This window comes from Trematomus bernacchii, unplaced genomic scaffold (assembly GCF_902827165.1).
Source record: "Trematomus bernacchii unplaced genomic scaffold, fTreBer1.1, whole genome shotgun sequence".
Classification (NCBI taxonomy): Eukaryota; Metazoa; Chordata; class Actinopteri; order Perciformes; family Nototheniidae; genus Trematomus; species Trematomus bernacchii.
Window position 1 is genome coordinate 3,584,871 of NW_022987685.1, and position 18,846 is coordinate 3,603,716.

At 40.3% G+C, this 18,846-nt stretch overlaps 1 protein-coding gene across 3 annotated transcripts in view; it reads left to right on the forward strand.

Moving 5' to 3' along the window:
* Nucleotides 1-18,846, forward strand: part of kcnip4 (Kv channel interacting protein 4) — a 57,551-nt gene that overhangs the window by 36,835 nt on the left and 1,870 nt on the right. For all 3 annotated transcript variants that reach the window (XM_034136463.1, XM_034136462.1, XM_034136461.1), the window contains exons 2-7: nt 11,925-12,049; nt 16,877-16,946; nt 17,304-17,374; nt 17,814-17,921; nt 18,547-18,651; nt 18,726-18,788. In XM_034136463.1, coding sequence (XP_033992354.1) covers nt 11,925-12,049; nt 16,877-16,946; nt 17,304-17,374; nt 17,814-17,921; nt 18,547-18,651; nt 18,726-18,788 — 542 coding nt within the window. The remainder of the gene's footprint in view (nt 1-11,924; nt 12,050-16,876; nt 16,947-17,303; nt 17,375-17,813; nt 17,922-18,546; nt 18,652-18,725; nt 18,789-18,846) is intronic.

Genomic DNA, 18,846 nt, shown 5'->3' on the forward strand with positions numbered 1-18,846 from the left:
CAATCAGCAGAGCATTGTACTGTGAATATAGGCAGCCACTCCAACTTTAATTATGAATGTAGCTGGACTGCATGTGCTCCTGCTTACTGTCCCAAGGCTAGCTGAAGCTGGCTAGTAATATTATATAATGAGCTCTCTTGTTAGAAATACTATTACTTTTGTAGAAATTTGGAATCTCTCTTGCTGTTTTTTTGATTATTTTCTAGTCTGATTGGCTAGGACACATAGCGACATGCATTTGTTTCACTCACTTACACACATGCGTACATTTCTACAATGCAGGGCTATTATGGCAAAGTGCTGAGCAATGCCTCAAGGGTGCCGAATAATCAGTGTGTCACACAATGATTAATAATTTTCTGGTTCACCGCACGCAGGTACACCCCACGCCCCCTTAATCACACACAGACACACACCAAACCCACACAAATGAACAAGTGCAGGGATGGAACGCTGTGTCAATTTGGACCCACCGTCTTCTATTAACATTGGAGTTGCAGACAGTCTTAACGCTGATATCCATCTAACACAGTTGTCATGTTCTCCGTGTCCTTCGTGTGGATTTATGGCCCGGCAGGAGACAGTGTGGTGTCAGCGCTGACTTGGGCCGGTTCTGAAACTGATTTTACTTGTAGTCATGATTGAGGGGGCATTTTGGCTATGAGTTTCCAATGTAAGGATTTTGTAAAAGCTACCTGCTCAATTTTAGGAAGAAATTATGGAAGGATGTAACGTGAGCCAAACAAGAACCCATTGAAATTTGGAGAATATTTAAATCAGAGGGGATCCTTAAATATATTTTTCAATTTAGTTAACATTGCAGACACAAGTTACAGTATATGTCCTTCTATCGTCCAATAGAAGTGTCTGTACCTCTGGTCCTTGCTGTGAGCTGATTGGTTGGTTAAACTTCTGGTTAAGGCTGGGCATTAGGAAGAAAGTCAAGTATCACTATGATACTTTACTAAAATTATTTTTCTGTCCCAATACATCATTTCAACCGTTTTTTCCAGCGCAAAGCTTTCAATATTCTCGTCCAGGATCAGGTGAAGAAAATGTTTGAAGCTCATTGTCATCCCAGTGCTCTTAGAAGTTAAAACAAGCCTGTTGAATTTGTATTTTACAAAATGATGGCTGACCTTTCTGCTGTTGCTCGGTGGCATTCAGTAGTGATGAAGCAGCTCTGATGGGCCTGTCGTTGATAATCACATCATGTGGAGTAAAGCTGGTTAGAGTCTGAGGCAGACGCTGTGAGTCTTGGTGTCTTCATTTCCTGTCCAGGTATTTATGATGTTTAAAGTCGGCTGCCAGTGAAACACTGTAAAATATTGAAGTGTGCTTTCATTTAGTTAAGTGCAGAAGTGTGTACATTTCCAGTAAACACACACAAACTTTATTAGGGGTGTGGAATAAACTGCATCTTTGAAGGATTGTTTTCTTTGTCGAGGCACACATCCAAGTTGATTCAGTAGGAGTTTTTATCGTTTAAGATCTCTCCAGCTAATTTAAACGGCTATGTCCACTGGGGAAAATAAATCCCATTGTTTCTCAAGAAAGGATTTAAAAGATGAAAGTATGGAAACGATCACGTTGGTTTGAGATTGTGAGCAGCTTCCCTGCTACATTCTTACAGATCGATTTAAAGGACAACAATGCAATGGCCCAATTACCCTTTGGCTATCCTCCATGATGCCTATTGAGAGCGGGACATGATTGACTTAACCTTTCCCTGAGTGTTCAGAGTTATGGGTCCCTCTGGTGTCTTTACATGGAGGACGGGCAGGATAATGAAAGTGAAAAGACTCGTTCTGTCCATTTGAGTCTGGAAAGCAAGGACAAAGATCTCTCGAGCAATCAATGTAGATGAAAACATTTCAGAGAACACGCAGTGAGAGGAGGAGGTTTGATTGAAGTGCTTAAATGCTCCCAATGCGCAGGGGCTTGTACTCCTATAGATGTATTTAATGAAATGACCTGTGTGTTAAAGCAGCGCTGGGATGCAGTATAATGTACAGAGTCTGTTGGCAGCAGTGTGTGATATTCTCCGGTGTTATTAAATGTGTATGTGCAGACAGGAAAAAGACAGAAAATGTTGCAAAGTTTCATCTGAAAGAGCAAAATCACTCTTTCATAAACCTTGAGCTTTCCCTTGTGCTTTCATGTTGTATTCATTTTTCAATCAAGGTTGCGCGAACAGTACTCGTTCAGCATGGAGATGACTTTAATTAACTAAATGAATAATAATGTTGCCATGTGAATCCAGCAACACGATTTTCCATAATTAAGCCAAGGACATAGATTCTCATCAATAATTCAGCAGTTGCCAACAGTATGGCTCATTGTTCATTTTTCCTCTGGGTTGAACAAACTAGACGTTATAGTCCTTTGCAGTTTGTCTAGATTCAATTTCTTTCTCTCTGTAACCCTGGTTCAGACTGATCTGACCCAAACAGCAAGAGTTCATTAGTTCCTTCTACTGATTGAGGATGAAGTGGTGGAAACGTTTCATTAGTTGGCTCTGCTAATGTAAAGAGAAGTGTGATGAAAATGGATTCTTTGGAAATGTACTGAACCTCTCTCTTTTCAAATGTTTCTATAGTATGCAGTTAGCTCTGCACATAGCTAAGATTCTCATCATGTCATTTGTTATCAGCTTTTAAGCCAGCCACTTTTAACACAAGAAATAAAGAGCTTTTCTAAAAACTGCACAGAGCTGGGTATTAATTTACATCTGAATACACAAAATAATAATGTACCTGTAGTTGCATAAATACATAAGTAAAGAAAAAGTGAAAACACAAAAGACGTCCATAAAAAAAGAAAACCGGAGATTTTTTTATCTTTGTGATGCATAAAACATTCTGTCACATAACACATGTGCCTTATAGTTAAAGAGTGAACCCTCATTGTCATAGAATTAAATACGCCAGGCCAGCTTAGTTTCACTTGGGGGGTTTTCCACAGTCTCAAATCATGACAGATGGCATATTGCCTCAGTGTGTCTTTCGGCTGAGCTACAGTATATAGAGAACATTTCATTTGAGTTCAAAAGTGTTGCCTTTTGGATCTCAGGCTTTTTATGTGCAACACAGACTGTCTTAGAAGTGAGGCTTTAAAGACTCCCTCCTCCTTGGAGAATCTCGAATCGTATCGCAGCTTGCAATCTTGAAACTGATTGGAGTAGAGAGAGCAGGGGACCTTTTTTTCTTCATTGCTGTAGAAAGGTTTTCTTTGTGACAGACTCTTATTGAAACACTTAGGTGACGAACGATTGCAATTAAAACCGTAGACTGCTCTTTCTCCTGTGATTCTCTGATGGTGTCATTATGGCCAGCACACTCAGTTCAGAACAGAAAATAACGTCATTTCATTTAACGTCCACACTCTGACATTTCATACATTCTGATTTAGCAACCTGATTATAACTATTGAACTGTAAGTGCAGGAGCCACAGTGTACTGATGGTGGAAAGCGAAGACTAATGCATTCTAGTAGTATGTGCTACTTTTGCTTCCGTCTCGCAGTAGCTATCCTAAAGGGAATAATCATGGCTTCGGTCCATTTGGCTGTTTCCACAGGTCTTTTCCCAGAGAGCTTAGATTTAATTCACATCAGCCTTTACGTATTGGCAGTAAAACACACATGGATAAGTACATTTTTATGATTTTTTAAAATCAGGACGATTTGACAGACAGTTGGTCTTTGTGCTCTCAGTAAAGTTTTCTACATGCTTTGTTTTTGGGACTCTGCCTTCATCTTTTTCCTTTTCACAGTCATTCTTCCAGCCTGCCATAAGGAACTGGAGGCTGTTTTATTAAATAACACCAAAGACATATCGCTCACCCCTGCTACAATCTTTGGTCTTATTTGTATTTGGGCACACCAAATAAGAACAAATCTGTTTCCACCTCCCTCATGTTCAGTTTGATTTATCTGATATAAAATGAGCTTTTTTCATTACACACTGTGTTTGAATTAGTTTTCTTTTTACTGACTGGATCCGCAGATCTAACATTTGCTAGAGCAGAAGTGTAATCATCAGGTGTCCGCTGGTGGCAGCTCTGGTGCCCTGGATGGCGGCTTTAATTTGTTTCGGAGCGTTAGAAAAATATTTGGTTCCGCGAATGGGAAATCATGACACCCCCAGTACGGGGAGAGAAGCTAGACATTTACATCTCCTGTCCTCAGGCAGGTCTGGATTTGCATTTAATGTTGCACTTCCATTCACCTTTGCACAGTTCATTTGAAAGCATGTTGCATATTCCATATTTGTGTGTAACTGCCAACAGAAAAGATATTGAAGCTCAAACACTAGTTTTGAATTTGAGTGTAGTTTCTTCTAATTGCAATTATACATGTGACAAAATATAAATGTAATTTTTTCTTGGCACAACAATGTAAAGAGCATGCCTCAAAACTGTAGGCAAACTATTTAAACATGATGCAGAGTATCCTTACTTGGGTTTTTTTATTATCCTAGTCTGTTAGTCAAAATAAATAACACAAATGTCATTTAAAAGGACAATTTTGCTCCCAATGTCTGCATATAACCTTATTTAAATACGTGCAAATACCACAGGAGCAGTGAGATGCTATATTGATTTGCTTGGCATCACTTAATCCTTTGTGGGTGCTTTGAGAAACACATGGTTTCTTTTTGTCTTATCTGTGCATGTTTTGAGTACAAGAAAAACTTTACAATGTTTTTTATAATTTGCCCTATCTTTAGCAATAGATCAAAGCAGCGACGCAACACTGCTGATTTAGTATTGTGCTTGGAGGTGATTCATGCCAGTAATGTTCATACAACTTCAGGCAGGTACAATTATGATCACACTGGCCTTATTCTGTTTTTGTCTGTTTTTTGGTGGGAATGATGCCAGCCTGGATCAAATCCACCGCTGGCCAGGCTTCCAGCAGCAGCTCATCTGCCATCCCTGTTTCCGTATCGCTTGGTGTCATTTAACTTGATACTAAGGCCCCGGCTCCACGAGGACAAATACGGCAAAACGCATCGGAGTAACGCAAACGCAACCGCAAAAAACCTTCCGACCACACGCAATATACACCGGATTGTGTCAAGCTCCACGAGACGGCTCCGTTTACATCCAACCGCTGGAAAAGCTGCAGTACATATGCCGAACCTGTACGTGGCGCTGTAACTTCCTCCACAAAAGCAGCAACTTCCTCCACAAAAGCAGCGAAGAAGAATGGTTGTCATGGCTGCACTTCTGTTTTTTCTCCGCGGTGGGGGCGGAGGGAACCGGGGAGAGTTTTTCGCCGGTCAACGTGTGTTAAAGTTTAAATCTTCATGCTTCCTCATGCAGCAGCTGATCCAGTAAGTAAACCCGACAGTAAAAATGAACATATTTATAACTAGTTTAGGTAATTAAAATAGCTAAGGGTGGTGATCTGATTTGAAGTGTGTGTTTTGCTCCCGCTGCTTCACAGCCGGAGGAGCTGCGTGTCTCTGTCCTGTCAGATTAGACTTCACTCGCGTTTATGTTCATATCGAGATAAAGATAAATAATCTGAATCTGAATCTGGTGGGGAGAGGCGGGGCTATGAAAACGAATGACCGTATAGGCGACTCCACGGCCCCGTTGGACCCCCCAGAGCGCTCCGTTCCCAGATCTATCCACCTTTGGACCCGTTGTCGTTTGCGGGGTCTGTTTCTACGTTTCCCTTACGGCGTCGTCGAGCTTAGAGGGCTATACGCATGAGAAATATGCGGATTCAACCCGTATTTGTCCTCGTGGAGCCGGGGCCTAAAGCTACAAAGTGTCTGCCACATTTGTCCTTGTTTCACTCAAAAACAACAAGCAGCCTGGGGAATGGAGTGAGGTGTTAAGGGAGGCTGCTGTCCACGCACTGAACCAATAAATATCCTTCCTCAAAGTAATCTCCTCTCCTGCTGATTGGCTCACCTTTCATATGCCCAAAAGGCTTTTGGCATCTGCATGTTGTGTTATTGAACATATGGCAATAAGACTTTCTGTGAGTGTTTTATGTGTTACTCATACCAAATCGACCTTTAGAGGGATGGAAGAAAAAAGTAATTACCAGACTGCATAGCATGTTGCAAATCACCCGCTTCAACCTGAATATCATGCAATCTAACAAGCTGTTTTTATGTCTTCCATGATTAATATAAATGTTTAGTATCAACACTAGCTAATGAAGATTCAGGGAAGTGTTTAGTTTGACTCTGCAGTTGCATTGAACCCACTGTGTGTTTAATTAAAGTGTAAAATGCCACTTTTGGAAGAAGCAAGGATTTGACTTTAACGCCATCTGTCCCCAGCTGCAGGAGACAGATTAGGCTGTAAAGAGATTAAGACACAGCTGACTTTACCGCCTGGTGTGAGGACAGTAAACATGTCAAAATAATATGAATAAACATTATTTATACAGCACTCATAAAAAGTACAAAGTGCTTCACAGAGAGAAACATGAAATGAAATGCCAGTATGAATGATTCAACTTGAAGTGCGAAATTCAGATAAAATCATGATATGTTTTCTGATACAAGTGTATTTTAGAAGAGACATGAAAGAACACGGATTCAGACAGCATTATATATTCAAGCTTACTTCTTCTATTGCATCTTACTGACAGTGTCCATGTCATTATTCATTTCCACGTACAAAATTGCTCATTACACAAAGGGCAAAGAAAGGCCCCACGTCAGTTTTCATTGAAATGAGCTTTTATTTACATTCCCAAAATGCAGCAATGAATAACTTCTGAGGCAGGATTGAGATTGAACGACAACCAAAGAGTGTCATTAAGATGTAGAAAGATGGAGGGCAGCACTGGTGCACGCTGACAGACACATTCACTAACATTAGGGATTTGAAATGTCCCATAAATATTATTTCTGATTATACTGTGCCTCAAGCGATGTTCCAATCAAACCAAACCCAATTATATATCTTCAAATTATAATTTGACTGTGAAACCCTGAAAGTAACTTTATTATCCTGCTTTTATCTGCCGTCATCTGCACCTGTTTACTGACTATGTGGACGAATGTTACCCTTTAATGGACCGCAGTGGACGCAGTGTTGCATGGACCCTGAGATTGTATTGGTGATTGTTCCGTGTTGTTTTGCCAGGAGTTAGCGGGCTATATTAGGAGTGAGCTCAGGTTGAGATAACATCAGAACTGAGTTTATTCAAGGTGTTCCATTTGTTTCAATTTTCCAAACCTTAGCTAAACTATCGACAAAACTGCTGTCAAAGTGAGACGGTGTGATGAGTATCCATAATCCCTGCATCAATGATTATCTGGAAAACCTTATTTATTTGACACATACAGCACAATGCATTATATTACACATTGTAACTTTACAAAAGATGAAATGTCTTATCCTGCTGACCAACAGACAAGCAAACACACTATTGGAGCCGATAATGTAACCTCCTTCACCTACGCTTGAACCTTTTCGTTATTTAGAGGAGATTTTCCATAGCTTATGTGTAAACGGGCCTTTTACTAACAGAGGTCACTGAGGCGCTGTCAGCTGTAACTCAGAGCCTCTGTCCCCGCAGGTCAAAGATCATCTCATTACTCCTGAAGATGTTTCTCACACCCTGGCCCGCCGCCTGTAGTATCATGTACACTGTCGGGAGATAAGTTGTCTTCCCTCTGAGTCGTGGCCTACTTCAGAGAGAGCAGCCTTCTCGGCGCCACCGTGGTGCTAAAGGGACGAGGATCTGGTGCTAAATCGTACAAAAATAAAAACCTGTCTGAGACGCACAGAGACGGTCTGAAGAGAAAGCACATGACGGTGCTACTGTAGCTAGATTTTCATTTTTTATAAAATACAGGGTCAGATGAAAGCTATCATGGCCTAAATGTAAAACTTTGAGCAATTTCACACAGATTAAAACTGTCGAATGAGATCCATTCAATAGTTTTTAGGGGTTTTTGCACACTCTGCATTCAATTCATCCATCCCATAATGGACCCACAGGCCATCATTAGCCTCGGTGCAGCTCTTACTGTACATGCGCGCTCTCACCACAACAAAGAAACAGCAGACTCAGCAAGAGCAAACTGCGGCCTCGGCACCAGAATTGACCCGAGATGTATTGATATCAAGAAGCCATTCGAGGTGAACTTAAGACATTTAAGTTTGCGCATTGGTATGGATTTATCAAATATTTAATAGCCACTCTTCTCCGGTTCATGGATCAATTGATTAAGGTTTTCCCCTCCAGCCTGACTTTGAGATGAATCTCTTGAAGGATTGTTGATGATTGATCAACTTAAACATTTTGTCGGGTGATTTTCTCATGTTCATTTGTCAGTATCTTTGCGTCTTTGTCAGCTCATTGAGTAAAAAGATACTGTGCAGCAGACCATTTTACGGCTTTATTTACGCTATTTCTCAAGGTAATTATATTTTGCTGAAGCATTTGTCTTTGTTTATAACCCGTGTAAGGCGTTCAATCATATTATCTTCTGTTGCTGCAGGCAGAGACAGCTTTGTTACTCGGAGATGGATATTATAAATGACATTTCTGATGAGATGCAATATGATTATCTTTCGAGGAAGGCAAAAAGTATGGCATGACTTTGTGTGCACGTCCCGACTGCATCAGTACAAATGTTTGCAGAATCCTCCATGTTGATATACTGTACGTGATTCTTCAGGACAACAACATCCATTTTTGTTTTCCAGGAAAATCGTAACCTTTTGACATTTGTGGGTAATGTCGCCAGAGCCTGCCAGAGCTGCTCTTTACATTAACACACACACACACACACCACACACACACACACACACACACACTCAAGCGTCAGATCCATTTAGTCAATAAACTCAAAGGGCAGACATTGATCAGACAGCTATATGACTGCATGCTCTTTTCCTGCCTGATTAAACTCTGTGTCACTCAAACTCCGCTTTATTTATTAAAAAAAATTGTATTGCCTTCATGTTCTTTTAGCTTTTCACCAACAGTCATTCTTCCTATTAGTTAAAGGACAGGTCGTTTCAGGCAGACATTGTTCAGGTGTAGACAAATATACTGATGCATGCAACATTGTCCTTGAGCTCACAGCTAGAAAAGATGTCTCTGTATAAAGTTCTCTTTAAGGACAATATCACTTTGTAACAAAACATCTTTCTAGTTCATGCTCTCACTCAGACACCCCCACCCCCACCACTCAGGAAGGTGTGTGTCAGGCAGGTAACAGATGGGAGCTTCACCTCTAAATCTCAACGTAATTGTGTCCTTAAAAAGGGCAATATGACCTGTTCTGACTGTGAGGCTTTAGCAGAATCAACTCGCTCCCTAATGTTGGTTATTGTATACTTTGGCTAGGGCTGAAATATATAAAATAATGTCTTAAGGTCGCGTGCATTCTGCCTCTTTACTGAGAATGATCTCAAAAGACATTTACCTGGTAGATAAAGCATGCAGACATCCTGACAAACTCACTCAACCTTACAGAGATACCGTTAATCTTCAGATTATTCTCCTCTCGACCTCCATGATATTGCCAGACCAGCTTGATGATGTCATTATACCCACTATGTCCTTATACTATAGCCCAGATCTATAAAGTCCTCGTAAAACTCCCACCTGCCATATTGACTTTAATTGACTAGCTCTGTCTCAGCTATAACTCTCACCTGCGAGGACATTTTATTATTCAGGTTTGCTGTGATCGACTGCAGACTGTAGGCAAGGTGTTGAACTTCTTAATGACTTTCATAATCACAGAGCACAGAACATAAGAGTCTGTGTGTTGTGGTCATTAATTAAACCTCGGACAGACCGCTTTAGTTTACCAATCAAGCTTCTTTAGTTTGAGCGACACAAAGTAAACCACACTTTTGCTCAGGTGCATGCTTGACTGTGTGAAAAGTCGACACCTAATGAGCTGTCACATTACACTCTAACCTGGGAAATGAGTTCAGATTAGTACATTACAATTTGTTGGGAGACTTTTAATAAGTAATGTAAGTTAATATACTGCTTATGACTGAGTTTAGCTGCTGTAGGTTTACATGTAGATGCACACAAAAAAACTAGAAAGGGAACTCATCCCGCACTTATTTTCAAATATAACCACATTCAGTGCTTTTAAACTAACAGTGTTGTTGTCCTGACGAGCTAGCAGTGATGCAGCCTGATGTCTAGATGACCTTTATAGAGTGTTGCAGGAATGAGTCATAAACCCGGGACATTTTACCACCTCCTGTCCCCTTGTCTGGATGGCAATGGTTTTGGAAACCTGGGAAATGCTGCCTTTCAGGATCCACTTCAGAAATACGACATCCCTGCACCACTCTATCAGACCCTCTCCTCTTGCATGTCCAGCGTCCTCGTGTTAAGTTCTGAGGCTGTTGGTTGCCTGGGTAACCGTAAGCCTACCTGTATTTCAGGGTACCCTCAGATTGTCGACAGGCCGGGGGTGAGAGCTCGAATCATGAGGCTCTTCCTGTGCTCCGCAGCCAAAAAGTCGTCTTCCAGCTCTCAAAGCAAGTCTACAAGGCTCTCTGTGCTGATGTTTGTTGTGGTTTAAGATGCTTTTCCTACAAACATCAAGGATTTAGTCTGAAATCAATTTGACTATTCAAATGAAGGACGTTTTGGGTTTTGAAGTTGAATGAGTAAAAAGAATGGATGTTGAATACGTCGATGTGATATTTGTTTTTCAGATTAGACTGTTTTGTCAGTGTTTTTCTACACTTATTTTTTCACGATTGAAAAAATAAATGTGGCATTTTGTAGAATACTTTCATCATATTCATCCCGTTTAAGGTTAAGGTCATTTTTTTTACTTTAACCCAGAATACAGCTGTTACTGTGAAATCAAAACCCACTATAACATGATTTAGTTGTGGCCATAACTTATATAAACGAACACACATATGTATTTCAAGCCAAAGCATGATCTATTTCTTTCAAATAAATGTTGTTTCAATTTTTTTGTGTTTAACAACATTTTTCAAGTCCACGTACCATGTTTATATTCACACCCATAACTGTAACAAGCATACTTATTGAAGCCAAACCATCATTTGTTTCTCAGAAAAAGCTATTTTAAATACAGCGTTACTCACGTAATAAAAATCTGTTATTCTTATCTGTTAAAATCTGCAGCTATACGTCTACATTCTGGACTAATTTTAATGAGATTAAGCTGCTGTTTTATTTCTTGACATAATATCCCTTCACCTCACCTATGAATACCAAGCATTAGCTCCACATCAGCAGGTTAATGGTGGTCAGTTAGATGAGGGGGCTCTTTGGTTTTGTGCCACAGCAGAAGCTAATGAGGCGTTCAGGGTCTGTGTCTCCCATCAGGTGTTTGAGAGACCCTGCAACATCGGAAGGATTCAAACTCTGCGCTGAGAGGACGGTGTGGTCTCTGACAGCAGCTGCCTTCATTACAGCCCATTAAAAAGTTTCACAGGGTTCATGAAGAGGAAGTGCTCGGGGGCATCAATAACACTAATTATCTCTGCATTTAGTGAAGAGAAGAAGGAGCTTTTTGTTTGAAGTGAAGTAACATTTGCAAATAAAAGTACTCGATACCATTCAACAACTGAAATGCATTTAATTGATGCCATTGTTTTCCTTCTGATGTGTTTATTACATCTATTATAATGTTTGCATAGTTTATTAGGGTCACATAATAATTGTTCTTATGATTGTTTTTTTAAACAGTTTTGTGAATAAAAGGAACTGAATTAAATACAAATAGGAATCACTTTATTTTGTTGACAAGGTTTTATAGTGTGTCACTATTAAAAGCCAAAATGTGAAAAAGTTGCATATATCTGTTTATTTTCTGAGCTGTTGCTGATATTGAAATCTCAAACTATAGCTTTAAGCACGCTCATTTGCAGCAGACTCTGTAGCATCTGTGCACATCTGACCCTCCTCCTCTTCCTCTGCAGACAGCGTTGAAGATGAGCTTGAACTGTCGACAGTCCGCCATCGCCCCGAGGGCCTGGAGCAGCTTGAAGCCCAGACGCGGTTCTCCCGGAAGGAGCTGCAGATCCTTTACCGCGGCTTCAAAAACGTGAGTGACGGGAAGCCACGTATTGTGAAGCGCAGTGGGCTTTATTTCCTATTTTTGGTTGAAATCAAATTCCTGTATTTGTGGAATAGGCCAGGCGAACAAAGTAAAACAAAGCAAGGCAAACCATAAACTCGTTCAGAAACTAAATCCGTCCAACAACAGCAAGACTCTCACAAAGACTGAAAGAAAAAACAGAACTTAAATGCACACAAGACTAATCACACGAACAAGACACAGGTGGGGAGGGAAGAGGGAGGGGGTGAACACTTTTCAAAATAAAACAGGAAACCAAAGACAGATCTTGACGGGAAAAAATAAAACAGGGAAAACTAATACGGATCATAACAATTGATTCTTTTTTTATATCCTGCTGTAGTTGACAGGAGTTGAATCTATTCCTTTCAATAATAAAAGTCAACTCTCTGATAAATGCTATTTTTGCTGAATCATCTTCATCCCAACACTATCAAGCGGTGTGCTTACGACGAGAATGAAATCCCATGTTGAGGATAATTAGCTGGTACCTGCGACACGTTGTTACTGATGAGCAATCAGTTCAGAGTCCTCCGGAGCAGCTCGTATAAAACCTCCTCCCCTCTCCGTCACCTCTGCTGTGAGGCGTAATGAGATGACCCAGAATTAACTCAACCCAAAATGTCTGGCATTGAAAGAGAAAGAGTGAGAGTCCTGTGATAGAGTCGTCGTCGTCGTCCCCCCCCCCCCCCCCCCCACTGGGCTTCAGCTTCCTGTTGAGTCTGCACTGTGCTCCAGCCATTAGTCCCTTCCACTTGAGACACATTGAGAGGTAAGAAGTGCACTAATGAGGCCTTTAAATGTGCTGCTCACTCTGCCATGCTTCCGTTAACACTGAGAAAGTGAATCGTGCATGTTTATAGGAACCCTCCAAGGTTCTTTACATTATTTTAAACATTATTTTCCTGTTCATCCATTAGATCACCACTTCCGTTCAGTTATGAATATCTCAACATTTAGATGGATTGCTACAAAATGTTGTGCAAACACTCACGTTACCCTCATGATAAATTGCAATCATGCTGGTTGTTCCTTGATTTTTCACCTAGCGCAACCATTGAGTCAGCCTTATAATGTTTCCAGTACAATAGAGTCTATGAGAACATAACTCAATTCATTTATTACCTACAGTAAGTAAATATGTCCCTGATGAGTCTACTCTGTGGTATCAATATCTTGTTTTAGTCCCCTTAAATACAAAATGGTGATTATTGTTCACTAACTTATGGTCCAACTTAAAGTCAAATAGACGATAAAGCAGCGTATGATTTAGGGCTGGGATACATAGTGATCGACAGGTTGCTACTACATCATTGTTTGTGTTTTCGTTTAACTTAAGCCCTTTCAGTTTGTGTTTGGTGCCTAGAAATGTCTCTTCAAGGTCTGGTGGTACAAAGCTCCAACCTTCCGTGTCAAAAACAAATGGCTTCAGTGAAAGGCCCGTGCACACACATCTCTTTGTTTGTCACTCATCACTGCTGTGTAATTAGACAGATGTTGTTGTTGACTCCAAAGTCAAGATTAGACCCAGAGAGCTAGTCATGGCACTTGAAGCTACTAAATAGCTTTTGTCCGTCGTCCAAAGACCATTTTTAACTGTCAGGGTCAAACACTCGTCTCTGACTTGCTCCAACTCTGTGACTTTGGCAGAGCTCTTAAGGTCCGGACAGACTAATCAGAGCTGGCTTTGTTCCCGTGAGGCCCCTTCGTCCTTGTTGTGCAGGGTTTCCGAGCTGATCAAAAGCCTGTGGGTGGCAGGAGGAGGTCAATTGTCTCGACAACAAACGTTAAGAGGCTTCAAGAGTGGAGCTTTGTCTTGTATAGGTCCTGCTCTTAAGGATGGATTTCATTCTTGAAGGTAGAGAAATCTTTGAGTTCACACTACAGGATATTACACAATATTGTCCTCACGTCTGGCGGGGCTTTCACAGTTCACAGTCCGGGACACGGCCTCGGGAATCAGATTAAGATCTCTGTTTTGATTCCATCGGCGTCTGTTCGCACGTTTTTATTTTATTCCCCACAGACCTTACTGCCGCTTCACCAGTCTCAGAAAGGAATTTCATGCCTAGCCGGCTTTGCATTTCACAGATTGTATTTGTGATTTCATTATCACGGATGAGCTGATTACACAAGCATATCAAATGGATACCAATACGTTTTCTGACCCCTCACTCTCCCTAATTAGATTGTCAAATAATAATGTGTGAAATTTTACAACATACAAAGGCAAGGGGAAAATTTGATTCGACACAACACACTACTTTTACGCATGATTTCAGTTTGGATTTAGAGGTAAACAAATATGTGAAAAACTAGAGATAAGATACAGGAGTAAATAAGAATAAATTAACTTTTATGTACCATGCATGTTAAGAAATGTACGCTGAGGCACTATAATAATAATAATAATAATAAATTGGATTTTTATAGCGCTTTATAAATGACCAAATATATATATATTATCGGGTAGAGAGTGAGTGAGGCCCTGACTTTTAGCTCTGCGACATCAAAGTTTATCCCGATGGGACCTGAAGGCAGCTCAGGTGTGAAGAAACTATTTGACTGAACTTTAAATTGAACTGCAGAGCTTGTGCATTGTACGTGATGATAACTAGATAAAACACATTCTAAATCCAATAACTGTGTCATCCTGAGGCTGAGGAGAGACGATAAAACACAATCGGATGAACTCCGTCGGTGTGGGACTTCATCACAAAGTTTTTACTGACCTTTACTTCTCCTTCAGGTGTGTGAGGAAGAAGAAGAAGAAGAAGAAGCAGCCATTTTGTGACCTTCTTAATCAGTGTGCTATTAGTGTTGACAGCTAAAATTACCCATCTGTTTACACACACACTCACACACATTAAATTACATGTTAGAAAAACCTCCCCCTCCTTTCTCTAAGTACTTAATTACATGACATCTCTCTGCACAGGTTGACTGCTGACAGCCCATGTACTGCAGAACATAAACACTGCTTTAATGAACAGAAGCTCCACAAACAACCAATACATGTGTCAGAAGTACAAACATGCTCAAGGTTTTCTCCAAATTGTTTAGTAAACTGAAGCATGTTGAGAAATACTTGCTTCTTTGAATCAATCTTCTAATCAAACTCATCAGCATTAAGGAAACAACATACCGTCATCTGTCTGTGAGATTTATGTTATTCTCAAATGTAGCAACTGTAACTAATTCCATTTCCCCTGGGTATATTTTAATTATTCCTATGCTTCATCAAATGTAAAGTAGTTCTCCTCACGCTGCTTCATTTAGATTTATACGCTAGTTGAAGTGAACTCACACAGACTCTCTGAGACTTCATTAAATCAGGGCCGATAAACTCACCTCACAAAATATGTATCTGGGTCTGTGAGACAGGAGAAGAAGTAGAGTGTCGGGGGGGGGGGGGTGGCGTGCAGACAAAACTCTAGTTTGAAACACAAGGAGTCGGTTTTGAAGCAAGACAATAAGGTCTCATCTTTGTGTCCATTGTGTTTCTGATCAAACAAGGTCACAGGAAGCAGGAAGACTCTTACTGGGTCAAAATGAGGAAACGGTTTGTCTCAAAGAAAAGAAATGGAGCCCAAAACTCTCCTGAACAAAGTGACGTCTTTTGTATCAGAGAGATGTTCATATTATTGTTTCCCTCCATACAGTTTGTTCCTTATCTTTGATTTCCTTTTGTATACAAAAACCCAGACGCACATCTGCCTCCCCTTCCAGACAACCCTCGTTACAGCTGCATAACGTCTTCTCGCCCCAAAGATCCAATATCCTGCCACAGTGTGCAGCATCACTGAAGACATTGAACCTGTAGAAGAAGCTTTATGACCTGAGTGTGTGGCTCTTCTCTTTCAAAGGAGACAAAGACTCCCTCTTGCAGCAGTTATGTAAGAGTATTCAGACTTCTCTACTGAAAGCTGCCTCAGCAGGGACTCTGAATAACAGGACCAGATTTCTGTGGAAGCTTTGATGGTCTGGCTTTTATCTTTCAGATTCTGCAGGACTGTGGAGGTCTAGAAAAGAAAAGTCCTCAATAGAGAGTTAGATGAAATGATCCAGAGATGAACCAGCAGTTCATTTATAAGACACACTGAAATGCTGACATGTGTTTAATCAAAAGAGGTCAGAAAGATTACATTTGCAGCTGCTGTTAAAGGGGCCAATGTTGCTTTTGGGGCTTTTCCTTTCCTTTAGTGTGTTATATAGGTTTTGGTGCATGTAAATGGTCTGCAAAGGTTAAAATCCCCAAAACACCTTTATTGGAATCCTTTTTTTACTTCTGCAACATTTTGAGATCACTCTGTAACACTTGCGCCACTGGCTAGCACTCAACACATTTGACATTAAGTTGTTTTAAAATATTGTGATCTAATAATAAATTCAAAAGTAATGTTTGGACCACATTGTAAGGCTGGCTTTAGTTTGGTTAAGATCTGGCAGAAGGGCTTTACAGTAGGTTAATTGTTGTCACATGTGTGGTCTCATCGTAGCTTATTAAAAAGTTTGCAAGTTCTCACAAAAGTGCATATTTCTTCCCTTCATGTTTCTTTCATGGCTATTTAGTTTTTCGGGTTCAAAAAACTGATTTAAAGTTCTTATAACATTTACCCTTATGTATCTTAAAAGTTGAACCGCTGTATGCAAGACGTGTGCTCCTAAAAATGGACTGTTCAGTGAAGTGAGGTTTCAGTCGCACGTCACCATGATCGGCACGCGTTAAACTCAGATTGAAAGACTTGAATAAATAAGCGAGTCTTAAACGTGCATCTCCTCTCTGTCTTTCAGGAATGTCCCAGTGGAGTCGTCAACGAGGAAACTTTTAAAGACATCTACGCTCAGTTCTTCCCTCAAGGAGGTTTGTGTCACGTGAGCCCTCAGTCATGTTATTACAACTGTACTTCCTTTCCAAGAAAACTGTGATAGAGAGGCACGGAGTGTTTTGTATTTGCAGGCTGGAGCTCATCATTATGCAAAGATGGTTCCCGAGTAACAAGAGGGAGACATTAGGAGGCTTTGATATATCTGTTCACAGAGAAGAAGAGCGATTAACTCTATGCTGGAAGCACTTTTTTCCTCTCTCATCATAAAAGAAAATACATTGTGATTCTTTGAAGTTGTCCACAAAAGTTTCCGTTGAGCTGTTTTCTGTGTGTGCAGCAGATGTTTCTGTAATTACAGTTTTTTTCTGATTTCATGTTTGTTCTCTCCGTAGATGCTTCAACATATGCCCACTTCCTATTCAACGCATTCGACACAGATCACAACGGCTCTGTGAGTTTTGAGGTGGGTATTATGATATTTCTATTCCTAAAATAAAGAAACTACAGTATGCTTCATATCAATGACTGCAGTACTGAACGTGTCCATCACTTAAACCTCCTCATGGGCATTGTGTAACATGCAGGTCGGTTTGTAAATGAGCCCGAGTCTGTTAACGCACACCAAGAGCAGATTTCTGCTTATAAGAACAACAAAGCCTTCTTCTAATCTAATGTGCAGTTCATTATGAGATTGTTAATAACTGGAATAAAGAGGTGTTGGTGATTTATTTGCTGCTTCATCATGTTCCTCTCATATATCCTGACTTAACATCCTGCAGAAATGTTAGCTGAAATGTAATATTGTTACTTGATGATTTGTTTATCTCATAGGAGAAGCATAAAGCTGTTTTTTAAATATCAATATGTTGTATATTTCTCAGTGAGTCTTGTTCTCTCTGCAGGATTTTGTGATGGGTCTCTCTATCCTCCTGCGAGGGTCCATCCAGGAAAAACTCAACTGGGCTTTCAACCTGTATGATATTAACAAAGACGGATACATCACTAAGGAGGTATGTCCCTTCATACTTAAAACACCCACATATCTTACAGTATACCGTTTGTGTTAACACTTTTAACCACTTTTGAAAGTCATTTCATTAAAAGCTGTTAACAGGGAGGTCTGTGGATGTCATTTTTCATATCTTTGAACTCATTAGAAATGGTATTCACCTTAATTGGCCATTGTTTATTCTAAGAGAAAAACTCTTTATTTCTAAGATATACATGACTTTGTTCTATTTATTTAAGTGGTACATTTACAAGAAGAAACCTGAAGATCATCAGTGATTATGAGGTCCATCTCACAGAATATTCCACTTTTTTTTTCTTTGAATTTGTGAGTTTATTCCTCATGGATGTAAACTGTGTTTTTTCTCAAATATTACCCCCTATCATAGATAAATAATGTATAATTGTTCAGCCTACAATGGTACTTTTAAGCAGCAGTAGAAGCTTCTTTACCTCAAAATCTCAAGAACATCAAATCTAAATAATCTTTACAGCTCCCCAGGTGTAACAAACGTTAATAGTCTACTCTTTTTGTGGTCCCAATGTAAATGTCCCCGATGTGCAACAGATAAAGGATATCTGATTCTGATTTTATTTTGGTAACCTGACCCTTTTCGTGTGTTGCAGGAAATGCTAGACATCATGAAGGCCATCTACGACATGATGGGAAAATGCACGTACCCCGTCCTCAGAGAGGAGACGCCTCGGCAGCATGTCGAAATCTTCTTTCAGGCAAGTGTTTCTCGAACTGTCGATCACAGTAAAGAGACCTCCTCTCACCTCTCCTCTCTCCTTCTCTTTAACAGAAGATGGATAAGAACAAAGACGGGGTGGTAACCATCGACGAGTTCATCGACTGCTGCCAAAACGTAAGCTGGACGTCCTGAATCCTTTCTGTCTCTCTCCTGGTGTCACTCTTTCCTTTTC